The sequence below is a fragment of the Phyllostomus discolor genome, chromosome 8 (assembly GCF_004126475.2).
Source record: "Phyllostomus discolor isolate MPI-MPIP mPhyDis1 chromosome 8, mPhyDis1.pri.v3, whole genome shotgun sequence".
Classification (NCBI taxonomy): domain Eukaryota; kingdom Metazoa; phylum Chordata; class Mammalia; order Chiroptera; family Phyllostomidae; genus Phyllostomus; species Phyllostomus discolor.
Window position 1 is genome coordinate 90,894,252 of NC_040910.2, and position 15,544 is coordinate 90,909,795.

Sequence of the window (15,544 nt, forward strand, 5' to 3'; positions counted from 1 at the left end):
TCCAGTGTTAATGTCTTTGACTCTCTAACAAGTAGGATATATATTTAAGACTTTCAAAATGATGTTATCCTCGAAGACTAGAAAGGAGTATCGTACAAGAATATATAAAACACAATTACTTCTGCAGAAAGCTTTATATGAAATTTTCCTACTGTATATTTTGTAATATATTATTTTAGAGTCAGAGAAATCTAGTAATACCTATTAATACTTTAATAATACAAAAGTAAAACAATCAGTTTACTTTTTGTTTGTGGGGGAAGGAGGAGAGTAAGGAAGTTATAGAATAGTACCCAAAATTAAACAAAACAACAGCCTTTTATTTTCTTTGACTTTCTCTTCTAAAAAAACAAAAAACAAAACAAAACAAACAAAAAAACCCCAAAAAAGTCCTGATTCCAGATGGGACTAGAAAGTCATCCACATGAAAGGAAAAGCAATCAAAAGACCTTAACTTTGCATAGTTAGAGTAGCATTTTCATATTTATAATGTTATCATAACACTAAAGTATATTACTTTTCAGTTTAATACTGAATTTTTTTGTTTGTATTTTATTTTTTTTCTAACTTGGAAAACTGATTATTATAGAAATTCTTTTTTTTAATTTTATTTATTTATTTTTAGAGTGGGAAGGGAGGGAAATAGAGAGAAACATCAATGTGCGGTTGCTGGGGGTTATAGCCTGCAACCCAGGCATGTACCCTGACTGGAAATCAAACCTGCGACACTAATACTTAATTTTTAAAAAACATATCTTCATTATATTTTTTTCTATTACCATTTAGTCCCCTTATACCCCCTCCCCCCAGCAATCACCAATACTGAATTTTTAAAGCACTCTCTAAAATCTGTTATGTGCTTGATTTAAACCTCTTTAAGCTCAAAGAAGTTAATGACATTTTGCTAATTCATTATTATCTGTAGGCTAAAATTCATCAATATGATTTCGTATCACTTAGCGAAAAAAGAATCTTTCAAACAAAAGGTGGAAGTGCTTAAAAATTTCTCCCCAAGGATGAATGGACATCATAATAACTTTGCACACCCCCCCCCCCAGTGTCAACTGGGAAATGGCCTTTGCCCAGATGACCCCACAGAGGTAGGTGCTCAGGCACGCCAACTCCCACCTCAAGTGAGAAGACGGAGTAGGAAGGCACCACCAAGAACCTTAGCTAGGCTGGTAAAGAGCTCAGAAACATGAGACAATCCCCCCACTTGCTCTCTGACTCTCTGGTACAGAAATGTGAGAAAGCCAACCAATTCATACCCACAAGGACTTGCCCAATGTGTCAAGGAGGTACATGGTTCTGGCTTCAATACCTCACTGTTCAAAATACTGGGGTGTGAACACCCACTGGAGTTTTCTTTAAGGTCAGCCTAAAAGCTGGATAATGAGACTAGGCAAAATGTGTACAGATCCTGGCACAGGAACTGTCTTCTTCGGAAGACAGTCTTGGTTGACCTCTTGGTCTTGGTCGACCAAGGCTGGTCCCTTACAGAGTCAACTGTTTAGAGTGGTCAGTGCATACACAAGTTATACAACAAGCTCCAAGGATAGCTAGAGGGCATTTTTAAAGAGAAGCGTATACTGTTCCAACACTCGTGGGCACTGTGAAAGTCTCGATGTAATGGGGACATTTCTCATTTATAACTAGTCAGAACAACATGTGGTTTCCTTCTCTGAAATGCTCCTGGCATTCACTGTAGCCTGCCATTCCTCCTGCACGTCAAGTGACTGGAATGTACTTATAATGTAACTGCGCCTCAGAAGCATCTGGACTGCAGCTGCCTGACACGTAAGGTACACATGCAGGATGCCATGCATAAACCACATTATTATCCCTTCTCCCACCTCTGCTATGCCCTATTTCTCTTACTACCAAAGGAACATTCTCTTCCCCAGGGCTGAGAGCCACTGCCAACCTGCATGGAATAGGAAGAGCGCTTGGATCCCTGATGACCAATAGGTAAAAAGCAAAAGTTGCCTTGGTCCATGTGCCAAGAAGGGGTTGATGATGTAGAAATGTTTATTTTCCCCTTGAGATTTAGAAATCAACTGAAAGTCTACTTCAAAGTCTATTATTTTTTCCCCTCCAAAGAACATTTTATAAGAAAACCACTAAAACTGCTTTTAGAGAAAGGAAGCGGGTTCTTCATATAAAAAGAGGCCATCTCCTCCTTTCAGGGGTACAACATGTCTAACTCAGTACTTGTACGTACAACAAGGAAACAATATTAAGCCCAGTGGGGATCCTAATAGTAAATGGATTCTGTGTGGCCTCCAAAGCAAATGAGTCATGAACTCCCATGTTTTGAAGCTCGGAGGAAACCAGCAAAACCTGACATTAGTGGAACAAAGAAATTCACATCTGCACATGTAATAACTATTCATTCTAAAGAAGTCACCCCCCCCCTTACCACAAGTACAGATGAGGGCTGCCACTAGAGGCATTCTGAGGAGAGGCAAGCGTAGTAAGCGGGACGCTGAAGACCCAGAACCCCGAGACGGGCAAACTGTGCCAGGGGAGGTGAGCACAGCACTGAGGAGCTGAACAAGTCAGACAAGTACCACTGAGGCATACCAGGTCCCCCGCCCCCCGCCAACGATCTGCCTCCTCCGTAATGAAATGACTACAGCAGCTTAAAAAGCCCCACCAGGTGCTTCTCAAGGTCCCTAAGACCACTAAAGATACCCTCCTCTGATTTCTGCAGACAAGCAACGACAATTTCTGAGGCTTTGTTTACTGTAGCCAATGGAAGAAGAGGTTAAGAGCATGGGTTTTGGATTAAGGGAAGTATGGGTTTAAATACCAGCCCAGCCATTTCTTAACTATTTCTCAAATTCTCTAAGTAGCAGTTTCCTCAATAGTAAGATGGAAAGTTGACTCTCTTAGGACAGTTATGAGGATTAAATAAAACAACAACAATGTATGTAAAGCTCCTAACACAGTGTTCAAACTCAAGCTACTATTACTAGATTTTGACAAATCAAACAATCTAGTATCACTTACTTGTGGTAATTCTCCTTTTTTTCATCTCTCCAGTTTTTATTTAACTGGTGAATTTTCACAGCTACATATCTTTGTTCTGTTAGGTCAAATGCCTATAAAAAAAGGAATAAATTATATTCTGGATAAATGCTAACAAGAATTATAGACGACTAACTTGAAGCTTCTATTTAACAGATCAATATATTCAAAGTCCAAAATGCATTATTAAATAAAACAACAGCAGAAGACAACACATCACATACTTGTTTTAGAGTAGAAACCGTATTCTTGAAACTTGTGATCAGACAGAGGGCTCTAGACACACTGGCACCAAGGGGTTTAGGAAATAAAACCAAGCACACACCACAGACAGAAAGATAGCCCATGCCTTCACAGCCACTTCCAAACAATTCTCTTTCCGGACATCATTTGCCCTATTTGAGACTTTTCTCCCTTAGGTTGTCTCTTGTCCCTCAGCTGACACTGGGACTTGACACACTTCCAAGGCAAGTCAGCTTCTGAAATGCTGGGGATACAGACTGCCTTCTTGAGAAATAACCCTTAGGATGCACTTCTTTGCTACATTTGTTTAGAAAATAACTTTGTGATTTGTCACATTGTGTTTATTAAAACAGAAACAAAAACAAAAATCCCTGTCTTTAATCCCTCTCATATATGCTGAGTAAATAAAAAAGCAGTTTTTGTCCCCAACAGTGTCTGAAGTTAGTCACACCAAGTCACCTCTCCAGCACTGTCCCAACAAAGGGACATGCTTTCCTCAAAGACCACCTCTGTTGGCAAATCCAGCATCAGCTAGGTCCTCTATCATGGGAATAATGATGCCGGGTGTAAATCACAATCTGATAAAATAGCCTTTTTATACAACAGACGATTTCCCCCACACAAAAGAATTTATTGAGGAACTCCTTTAGAACAGATAGTTTTTCTTAGCATTTTAAAGTTAAGATCTAAAAAATTCAGTACATCAGTTCCAACATTATTACCACCCATCTGCTAGTTTCTACCGATGTGTGAGCACATAAAGGTAACAGGCACAGACACACCGTCCACAAACAGTCATGGCTGCTCTACAGGTCTTTAAAAATGTAAGTTGCCTGCAGGAAAGCACTGCATTCAAGAGATGGCTGCTTATAGAAGAAACTTCTAATTTACACTAAATATAAACCAGTACTTTTTAAAATATAAAAACCACTCCATTCAAACAAAGTATCTTATTTCACAGAAACAGAGACTTTTGAATTCTATTTTTCTTAGAGTTTGAAGTCCACCAAGCATGTATACCATCATGGCTTTAAGAGCAGAGAAGCATTTCAAGTCTTTAAAAGACATATTAAATACCATTTAATTTCTAAGAACACTAATGATATTATAAGTATCATTTTTCTTCATATTTTTGAACCCAAGGCACTATGATCCACCTCTGATTTAAGAAAGGCTTTTGGTGAGTGACGAACAGGAAAAAAAAACCTACATTAAATGTATGCATCATTGTAAGAAGCATCTAGATTTTACAAGTGTTAGAATGCTTAAAGAATACATAAAAAAAAAAAACAGGATAAAAAAAACCAGTAGTAACCAGGAAGGAAGTTCCAATAACCAATTTTGATGATTTAAAGAAAACGAATAGTCCCAATTCTGGGTACATCACCAAAAGAACTGAAAGACTACCGTATTTTTCGGACCATAAGATGCACCTAGGTTTTAGTGGAGGAAAATAGGAAAAAAAATTTTGAAGCAAAAAATGTGGTAAAATATTTAATAACATAAATGACATAATATTCCACCAATGTAAAGCTACATTCAGACTATAAGGTGCACCCCCCTTTTTCTCCCTAATGGGCGCTCCCCCAGGAAAGTACGTCTTAATAGTCCAGAAAATACAGTATCTGCACCATGTTCAAAGCCGTACTATTCACAACAAACAAGATGAAGCAACCAAAATGTCTACTGGCAGCTGAATGTGTAAAGAACATTTGGTGCATACATACAATGGAATGCTATTCAGCCTTAAAAAAAAGAGGAAATCCTGTCACATGCTTTAACAGGGATGAACTCTTTTTAAAAAACTATTTACTTTTAGAGAGAGGAGACAGGAGGGAGAAAAACATTGATGTAAGAGAGAAACATCAATCAGTGCCTCTTGAGCGCCCCCAACCAGGGACCTGGCCTGCAACCCAGGCTCATGCCCTGACCAGGAATATAACCAGTGACCTTTCACTTTGTGAGACAATGTCCAACCCACTGAGCCACACCAGTTAAGGAGAACTTTGAGGACACTATGCTAAGTAAAATAAGCCAGTCACAAAAAGACAAACACTGTGATTCCACTTATGTGTGGTATCTGAAGTAGCCAATTTCAAAGAAACAGAAAGAACTGCAGTTACAAAGGCTGGGAAGGGAGGAAAAGTAGAACTGTTGATAACCATTAGAGTTTCAGTTTTGCAAGATGAAAGAATTCTGGGCATGTTTCACAGTAACATGAACATACCCAACATACTGAACTGTTCACTTAAAAATGGTTACAATGGTAAATTTTACGTGTTTTTTTTTTACAATAAAAAATTACCAAATATAAACTAAGCATATGCTTCAAGAACGAAAACAAATAAAAACAAAGAAAGTAGAAGAAAGAAAGGATTCAAAGAAAACTTAATAAAATAGAAAGCAAATCAAACAACAGATCTGATTGACAAAACAAAGTTGATTCTTAGAGGGGAAAAAAAACACTGGCTAATCTCTGACCTACCAGTCAAGAAGAGGAATAACTAAGGAATGGACAATATTTTTAAATCAAGGTGAAATAAAAGACTTCCAGAAGAAATTACACTACCAAAATTGACTTTAGAAGGAAAAGAAAATCTGAATAGATCAGTATTTCTCGAGGGAATTGAATAGGTGATCAGTTTCCTCTAAAATGACACCTACCCAGGTGATTATGAGTCAGCTCTGAGAAACTTTTAGGAAGCTAACAATTCCCATGTAATGAAATTCCACAGCTCGCTCTAGGATGACCATGACATCAAAGCTAGACAATGCTGCTTGCACGCAAAAGATGAGTACGGGTCAGTCCCACTTATAAACACAGATAAGAAATAGAAATAACATACTAGAAAATTAAACCTAGCAGCACACTAAAAATATTACTATAGCTCTGGGAATGAAGAGCAATGATAGTTGTACAACATTGTGAATGTACTTAATGCCACTGAATTGTACACTTAAGAATGGTTAATTGAAATTATAAATTTTATGTACATATTACCTCAAAAAATAGTAAAAAAGAGAAAAAACAACAGAACTAGTTTTTACTGGGTTTTTTTGTGAAGTGAAAACTAATTATTTTACACAAAAGATTTCCCATATATAAATTCATATGGGCATAAAACAAAGCCTAACAGTGAAGGCTACACATTAGAAACAGGGAATTGCCAAGGGCCATGCAGTAAAGATCACTTAAGAAGTCAACTCAGCATTTAAAAGCCAGACACCAGGAACATCTAGAGAAATTTAAGAAGGCTGTGGCTGGTGAATATGTTATGGATATGGCAGCTATATTTAAAACTGGCTGAATTCCTCATTTAGTAAAAATCAACTGGAAGCACAGGAGTCCGTACTTGACTGGTCTGATGGAAACACACTAAGCAAGGACACTCCTTCAAAATGCCAGTGCTGCTCTGACTTAGAGGAGAACATCAAAAGGCAGTCTTTCAAATAAGAATTAACTGTAACATATCCACTTTGTTAAAACAAATTCTCATGAGAATAAAAGTAACGCATACACATTTCTAGCAAATGTAGATGAGGCCGAAAGTGCAGAACAAGAATAAAAATCACCATAATTCCACTGGCCAGAAATTAGTGTTTTTCCTCCCTGTTTTAAAAAAAATCAGTAATTATTTATTTTTCAAACTTGAAAATAGGGTAAACTCTTGTATCCTACTTATTGACTGAAGTTTATTAAAAGCAGTTCTTAAAAGTTTTGAATTTCAACCAGTAGATACCAACCCACAGTTACCACTATTCTAAATGTTCCCTCAGTTGTTAAAAATCAGTAATTTAATCTTTAGTCTCTGTACCCGCTCCTCATACTTACCTTATAAACTTCACTGAAACCTCCTCTACCCAAAAGATGTAACAACAAATATCTGTCATTTAGCGTTGGATGATCTTTAAATCTGTGAGAACAGGGAATACATAACATTCTGAGGTCAAGCATTACACAATCTTACAAATGTGCAAAATTTCCAGAATATTTAACATGTTACACACATGACCATAGCTGCTGCTGACAGTTTTGCAATCAACGCCAATCTAGCTAATTCTGAGCATAAAGACAGTTACAGAATTCAAAGATACAGTAGAGTTACAATGAACAGCATTAGCTGTAGAGCCATGAGGCACAGGTGCCAGTCTTCACGCAGCCACAACCAGACCTGTGTTTTTTGTTGGCCTCCTGCCCTATAGATGTGTTGACAGCCCTTGCTATCAAGTGAGGGGGCAAGGCTGGTCCCTGGTCAAGTTAACTGAATTTTTTCTAAGTATGCTTCCAGATCTATTTATCGAAGATGATCCACTTCATCAGATTACTGTGAAGATTACATGACAGAACACAGGGGCACTTAGCACTATGCCTGATGCAGAGAGAGTGCTCAGTAACGGCTGCTGCCCAGCATTTTACAGAAACACAAGTCCATGGCTCACACAAGCCAAACAAAAATACATGAGTTGTAGCTACGTCAAAAATGGTGTTTCAGAATCCAAAGCATGTGGGAAGGAAGAGGTAACAGACAGAAGCCATTTCCCACTTGCCATCTCCTTTTCACAGTTTCAGTCTCTTAAATGACTTATAAACAAAGGTGGACATTTATCTAAATCAATGTGCTGAACTTAACACTCTTGCTTAAAATCTCAACAGTTGAATGGTCCTTAAAGGTCACTGAAAAAACAGATGTCATCTCAACTCAATAATCTTTCCACAACAGCCCAATGTCACCCAATCTTCCCTTTAGTAAGGCTCTGTAGGCAAATGTGAATACATACTGTACCCCACCATTTACACTACAAAGCTATAGTTTAAGTGACCGCTACTTCTATAAACATGTTATATGTACAGATATTTACTATATGAATCTAGCATGTTTACATATATTTAAACTAAAGCAAATCATAATTTTGTTCATAAAACTGTATTACATACTCCAATAGAACCACATACACCATGGAATCAATTTACCAAATTTATTATTAAACAAAAATATCATTTTAGACCAGTGATTTTCAACCCTTTTCATCTCATGGCATACATAAACTAATTACTAAAAATTTGCAGCACACCAAAAAATATATTTTTTGACAACCTGACCAAGAAAATAGGCATAATTTTGATTCAGTCACACTGGACAACTACTGTTGTATTGGCTGCTGTCATGTTTTTATTTGACAATCTAAAGGAAAAGAGGTCAGTGCTCCCGACTACATAGCTTCTTGTGCACACTGGTTGAAAGTCACTGTTCTAGACCATTCAATTCATGTCAGAAAGTGCTCAGCAGTCTCTAACCCAGCATACTCCCAAATTGCTTACTGTGAATTATCTTCATTATGTATCCTTTTTAGTTCCCTGATATGTAGATTCCTAACCCTTTCTAGCCTTTCCAGCTCTGCCTGGATTTCTGCTTCCTCCTAAAGTGAAAAGAAAAGAAATAGCTCAGAACACAAGAAATGTTATCTTTCCAGAATCTCATTACCAAAAACATGAGCAGAGACATCTTTCTCATGAACGCTATAGGAGGATGTTTTGTACTAAAAAAGATTTTTTTTAAAGAACTAGACTTTCTGTCATTAAAAACCAAGCCTATAATAAAATTCAAGTCATACAAAAACTACAGCAGCAAAAGGAAGAGTCCTCTGCCACTTTGCTCCCTCCCCTCTGTGCCCACTCCCCCAGGTGTAACCACTGTTAAGTTTATTGTCTAAGTTTCCAGAAATGTTTTGTATGTATGCATATAAAAATACAATCTTTTTAAAACAAAAATCAGGTTCTTTATCTAGTTCTGTTCTGCAAGTATGGATTATACTGGGTGCCTTAAGTTTCTTTTATGCAACAAGATCTGAGAACCCAGTGGGAAGAAAACAAAGAGGTGTCAATAGCAGTTTATTAAATGCTTACTGATCATCACCACCATAAGCAGCACCCACCAAAAATATATGAGCAGCTGAATTAAATAACTGAGCAACCTATATCTAAGATGCTCCTGTGAACATCATCAGTAACAAATTCTGTATAGGTGCCTTTATGTAACAACATGGTTGATATAAGACCTTTTCTTCTTAGCTAGTTTAGGCAAAATATATGAGCTGCTATGTGATTTAAAGTATCATAAGAGATTTCTGCAGGTATGTGAAACTAATACATTAGCCCAAATAACCAACTTGCTTCCACACCACATGTAAATTAAAAATTGTATCTGTTTTTCTATTTACCTTTTTAAGATGACCTAATCTGAGTTTGAAGATTTCTTCTTGTTCATGGTATTCTGCTAATGTTAACCTGGAAAATAATGGTAGAAATTTAATAAATTACTTTAAATCATAGTGCACCTATTTAAAGAGAAATGCCAAAGCATGCTATATAGTATGCATATTCGGAGACTGAATAATACATTCAGTCTCTTAGCTAAACCAACTTAAAGCTTATCTTGCAGTCCTATGACACCAGGAAACTCTTGTGATTTATCAGATGTTCTGTGAAAGAAGGGCTTCGAAGCCAAAAGTCTAATTTGCAAAAAATAATAATATAAATGTGCTATAATTTTACATTATTTATGGTATTGGTTTTGTCCCAAATGTTACTCAGGTGAAAATCCTTTAGGAGAGGTAGCCAGAAATTTTATGTCTAATTTTTTTAAAAGGCAAAATAATAAGCCAATGGATTTGATTATTTTTGTTAACTCTTAGACCTTAATACTATAATAACAAAGAGAAGAACAAGAGTGGAAAGAGTCCAAAATCTGGAGTGTGAGGACTAGGGTTCAAAGTGCAACTTGGGCCCTGTGACCTTGGGGAAGCAACTTGAACCTCTTGAGCCTCTGTTTCCTAAACATCCAACAAATTTAACCTATCTAAAAATCCACCTAACAAAAGTGTTTTGACTATTAAATGAGAATATGGAAAGAATATATAATTTGTAAAATGCTATTTAAACACAACTCTCAAAGGGCTGATTGGATGAATAAGCACTCGTTTCATGTTCCACTGACGCCAATTGCATGCTCCTACCTCAAGTGGGCATGTAAGATAACTCCTTCACCTTCACCCTCCACATGCTAAAAGCCACATACTTCAAAGTTTTAGATGCCCCTGTCAGATACATGCTAAATAGCAGGAGAAAGAAGAAACAGCTATCCTATCATCCAGGAAGGACTACAAAACAGAGCCTTAAGGTCTGACCAAAAGAAAACAAAAAGAGTAAAAAGAAGAAGAAATACACCCAGTAGGGCTATTCTGGCAATCTCTTCCTAGTTGCAAAAATACTTATATATATTACTTTATCACACTAGTAAAAAAAAAGGGGTGGAGGAACAAAAAATAGTAACTAAGAATTCTTTCTCTGCCTGCAATTTTGATACCAGGAAAGGATAATGTGACTCACTTCCAAACTCCAGAAGACTGTTTTTGGCTTCTGGCCAAAGGAATGAGCCAAGCCTCTGATACTCTAATTAAAAACTGGACTAAATGTCTTCCAGCTTGGATTTTACACAGCACTCCAAATGGCAACTACATATTGACATACTATTGGCCCAGATTAAATTCTAATTATTGTTCTATGGCAAGGAAATAACCTATGCCTTTATTTTTTTTACTTATACCTTCTTTATACTCGTAAGTAAATGGTTTTATGCCCTAGAATTAAATAATTTTCAAGTAATGCTGGAGAAAGATTCCCTTCCCAAAAAGAATACATGAAAGACAATGATCAGACTAATGTGTATAGCATTTGCCCGGACAATCTTTCAAATCTGGGCTCCTACTTAGATTTTTTAAAAGGCAATTATTTTTTATTTAGAAACTAGTTTTAAAATATTCAGAGCTATAAGAGTGAAGATGTTTCCCAAGCTTACACTAAATGTAATTACTAGCTTATTCTTCTTTTCATTTTCCATAAATAAACCGCGAACTCCTATGGCTGCGGCTGTAGCATTTACCTCTGTATCCCCCGTGTCCAGAACAGAGCTGAGTATATAATAAGCATTTAACACAGACTTACTAAATAAATGTCAAGAAAAAGGCTCCTTAACACATCAGGTATGTATGGGGTGAGGACTGGTGTTGAGCATCTTTCTCACCGGAATAAGGATACATTTCTGAAATGTCATGGACTTTGAACAATGGTATAATGCAAATATTATTAAACTTGAGGTGGGTTATGTGTTAATATGTTTTTGTAAACTGATATGAAACGTAAATAGCAAACAACATGCTAGTTAGTAAATCATACTATCTGCTATTTGTGGCTATCTTTATATCTGAAACTTATTTTCCATTGACGAATCCCACAATGACAGCTTTACAAAACTTTCCCCCTGAAAAACCAATGGAGCCACTACAGATGCACTAATTACAGTACTAATAGCTATAAATATATAGAGATATACATAGATTTTAAATTGCAAATAATCCAATTAGAAACCAACTTCATGGCTAACATAAATTTTTTAGATATTGCCTACATTATTACCAGTAGAGCTTTTCTTTCCTTTTTAATTTGAAAACCTCTTGAACACAGGTGATGACTTAATGTCTTCAGGGTAAGCATAAGAAATACTGTAAACAGGTAAGTAACATATAGGTTTATTTCTCATGCCAATTCTGTTTGGTAGTTCCTGTCTAGTTGGCAAACTACATACAGCAGTGAGCCACTCAGCTCATAGTGTGCTTTTGTGAAGCTTTTTACTGGAACACAGCCATATCCATTCACGTATGTATTGTCTACAGCTGCTTTCAGGCCATTCTGTTGAGCAACAGAGACCCACTAGCTTGCAAAGCCTAAAGTACTTACTATCTTGGCCCATTTTGGAAAAAGTTTGCCAATTCCTGTCCCAGAGTAAGACTCTTAGTGGTCAAGAATTCAATGATCAAAGAGGAAACTCTGACATGGGGTGGAGGTGGAAAAGGAAAGTATTTGTGCTCAGGATATTCTACCCCTCCTAAGTACTAACTGTTGACTGGCAGTGAAAAAGATGACTGTACTGCAATTGAAGACACTGGTGATTCTCTTAGGTACCCCAGAATAGTAAAATACAGGTGATAAGATTTGGCTTATTGGGAAATATCCTTTTCCTAAAATATTTATTTTTCCTTAGGTTATTGCTAAATTCATGGCTGTTTAATTGAGTGCTCTTTAAGCAGTACAGATCATTTTTTAAGTTGTGTATTCTTCAGTCTGAAATAGTTTCCTCATAATCCCTGTAAGATAACAACATGCCATAACCCAGAACCAGCCACACATAAGCAATCACATCATCTGAACACCACGACATCACATTTGTTATAACAGTGGCCAAAGATCATGTCAGGTTAAGTGACATTACTCCTCCCTCTCATTCAAAACTCCCCAAGTAAGATCAGCACTAAGAAAATTAGTTCATTTTATATGACTTGAGCAAATCCATTAACGTAAATTAAAAAAAAAAAAGCTTAAGCTCTAGCAATCTCCATAATTTATCATTTTCCCCCAGTGATATTCAAGAGAACATCTGTGGTTGGGGAACAGTGTGTATCTCAGTTCACATCAATAAAGAACATACGTTTCATTTTCAGCTCCGTTGGTCTTGCTTTTCCGCTGTTTCTGCTCATTGGTTGCTGGAGGCACCTGTCCCATTGCAGGAGGTTTCCGCTTTGCTAACATTTTCCGTTGTCTTTCTATTTCTTCCCTCTGTGAATTTATCCTTTCCTGTTGCCTAGAGATATAAAAGATGTGACACAGAGGAAGATGATCAAAAAAAAAAAATCCACCATCACCTGCAAATCTAACAGATGTCAGAAAAAATAAGCCCCTTTAAATCAAGCAGAGATTTGATTTTATCTTCAATTTGAAAGAGCCAAATAATTGATGGTAGAAAGCTTTTGTAGAATGAATCTGTGCTTTAAGACACTGTTTATGATCAGTCTCTCAGTGAAAAAGTAGGCAGGAAAGAAAATTATCAAATTTCTGCTGTGAGCTTGTTTTCTGACTAAAAAGGAAGCATTTTCTGACTCCTTTTTTAACAGTTAAGAAAACAAATCTCTGGTGTGAAACCATTCAATAACTGTATTTATGTTTTATATTTTTATAGAAGTGCTATAGGTTCCAAGTAACTTTTTACTTGGATTAAAGTTTCCTCAAATTATATCTAGAAAGATACAAATGTGAAGGATGCTAAACAAAGTAAAAAAGGATTTTCATTTATTCTAGTCTAAGTGAGCCATTACCACCCCTACATCATTCCTACCCACAGAAAAAGCATGAAGTCTTGCAACTAGTAAAAACTCCCTAAGGAATAGCACATTAAATGAATAAAAACCATATATAAAGATTCTTCAGACATCTAATTAACATCACTACTATTACACTATTTCCTAATAAGAGATCTAATTTTTCTATGGTAAACAATTTTACAAATTAGAGCCAATAAAATATCAACAAAAGAAAACTACTTCCTCTCATGTATCCCACCACCTAACAGATATTAAGGTTTACAGATTTGGTACATAAAAATATATCAGGAGTTGGGATTCACCAATTATTTAACAAACTAAAATTGTTAAAGCACCTATCACAGTTTACAGCCAAATGCTAGCTCCATCCCTGTCTTTAACACACTTCCCCCCATCTCCTTTTCTTGATCCAACCCTCATTTTTGTAGAATGACAGAATCTATTTTTAACCTATTCTCAAGTGAAATGTCTTCTACCCTCTTCCCTGAACACTGTAGTTGTCACCTCCAGAACTGTTCCAGATTCAGCACATCTTTCTTGGAAGAATGGCAACCAGAAAAATAAGACCAGACTCCAGGATAACTGTCCACAATACAATTTATGCTGCTGTAACTATACGGGCAAGACTGTAAGCAAGGTTAACCTAACCTGACTACTGCAAATAACCATTCATTTGAAAATACAATTCTCTTGGCTGGAATACTGATTAGATGTCAATTTAACAACAAAATGGAAATTTTAATTCAAGAGTTTCTGCTTCTCTAAAAAAAAGCTTTACACTCTCATTAGAGATATGCCTTCCCCTCCAAAATATATGTATTAGCATAATTCCTGGCTTGAAAAAACTCTGGACTGAGACATAGAATCTTTAGGTAAAATAACAATCCTCCTTCTGATTCAGTGGATGCCCTTAAAAAAATTTACCTTTTCTCAACATGAGAGTTTCCCAATTAAGAAAGAAAGAAAATGGTTAAAAAAAAACTTTGGCTCATTTCTACCCCATAAGAGGCCATGAGTTAAAGGTACTCTGAACTCTCTGGAGACAACCAGACAATACATAGTTTAAATGATAAACTGTAAGACAATATGCAGTTTAAATGATAAACTACAGTGGGCTAATGGAGTGCTGTAACATTTTGTCTCTGAAGACTAAATGTTTTTGGAAGACTGAAATTTTAGCAATCACCTTTATTAAACATAAAAATAAAACAGATTTTCCATTGTATTCAGGGAGAATCCATGCATTGAACCTCCACAGATTATCAAGAAAGGAGCCCCACAACCAACATAAACATAAACCATAAACAAAGGGTACGCAGATGCCAAAACATCTTTGGGACATCTTAAACTATACATTGTAAGAATGAGAGAGCTTGCCCTAGCTGGTGTGGCTCAGTGGACTGAGTGCCAGCCTGCGAACCAAATGGTTGCTGTTTTGATCGCCGTCAGGGCACATGCCCGGGTTGTAGTCCAGGTCCCCAGTTGGGGGTACACAAGAGGCAACCACACACTGATGTTTGTCTTCCTCTTTCTAATAATAAATCTTTAAAACACATTTTTAAATAAAAAGGAGAATTTGCCTTGACATAAAAAATGATGTACCAGAGAGCAATAGTATATATAATAGGATTCCTATACTAATTCCTGATATTCTTGAAACCACTTACCTATTTATACTTATAAATAAAAGGTATCTAAAGAAAGTCTATCAGTGATACTTCGTTATGGTTTATTTTCGGAACACTAAGTCTAGACTATGTCTTAATTCTCTTAAGAACTATGTCTTATCAATCGTTCTATTATCAACATATATGATAGTGCCTTTTATACAGCTGAACCTCAAATATTTCCTATATGCCATCAGTTTTAGACTGCTCGCTCTTCATCACCCATGGAGAGTACTTCTACTATCTTTTACAGAAGTATCGATAACCTAATAAATCCATCTCACTCAAATCCTAACCACTCTATTTAGAAAGCCAATGCCTATAAAAGAAAACAATACAATAAGCATTAGGCACCATTACGGGTTGAACTGTGTCACCCAAAATTGTATGTG

The 15,544-nt window shown here is 36.4% G+C and overlaps 1 protein-coding gene across 9 annotated transcripts in view; it reads right to left on the minus strand.

Moving 5' to 3' along the window:
- Window positions 1-15,544, minus strand: part of TLK2 (tousled like kinase 2) — a 122,257-nt gene that overhangs the window by 17,576 nt on the left and 89,137 nt on the right. For all 9 annotated transcript variants that reach the window (XM_036033542.1, XM_028519100.2, XM_036033540.1 and 6 more), the window contains 5 exons: window positions 12,816-12,968; window positions 9,493-9,559; window positions 8,594-8,691; window positions 7,106-7,187; window positions 3,013-3,104 (listed from right to left, as the gene is read on the minus strand). In XM_036033542.1, coding sequence (XP_035889435.1) covers window positions 3,013-3,104; window positions 7,106-7,187; window positions 8,594-8,691; window positions 9,493-9,559; window positions 12,816-12,968 — 492 coding nt within the window. The remainder of the gene's footprint in view (window positions 1-3,012; window positions 3,105-7,105; window positions 7,188-8,593; window positions 8,692-9,492; window positions 9,560-12,815; window positions 12,969-15,544) is intronic.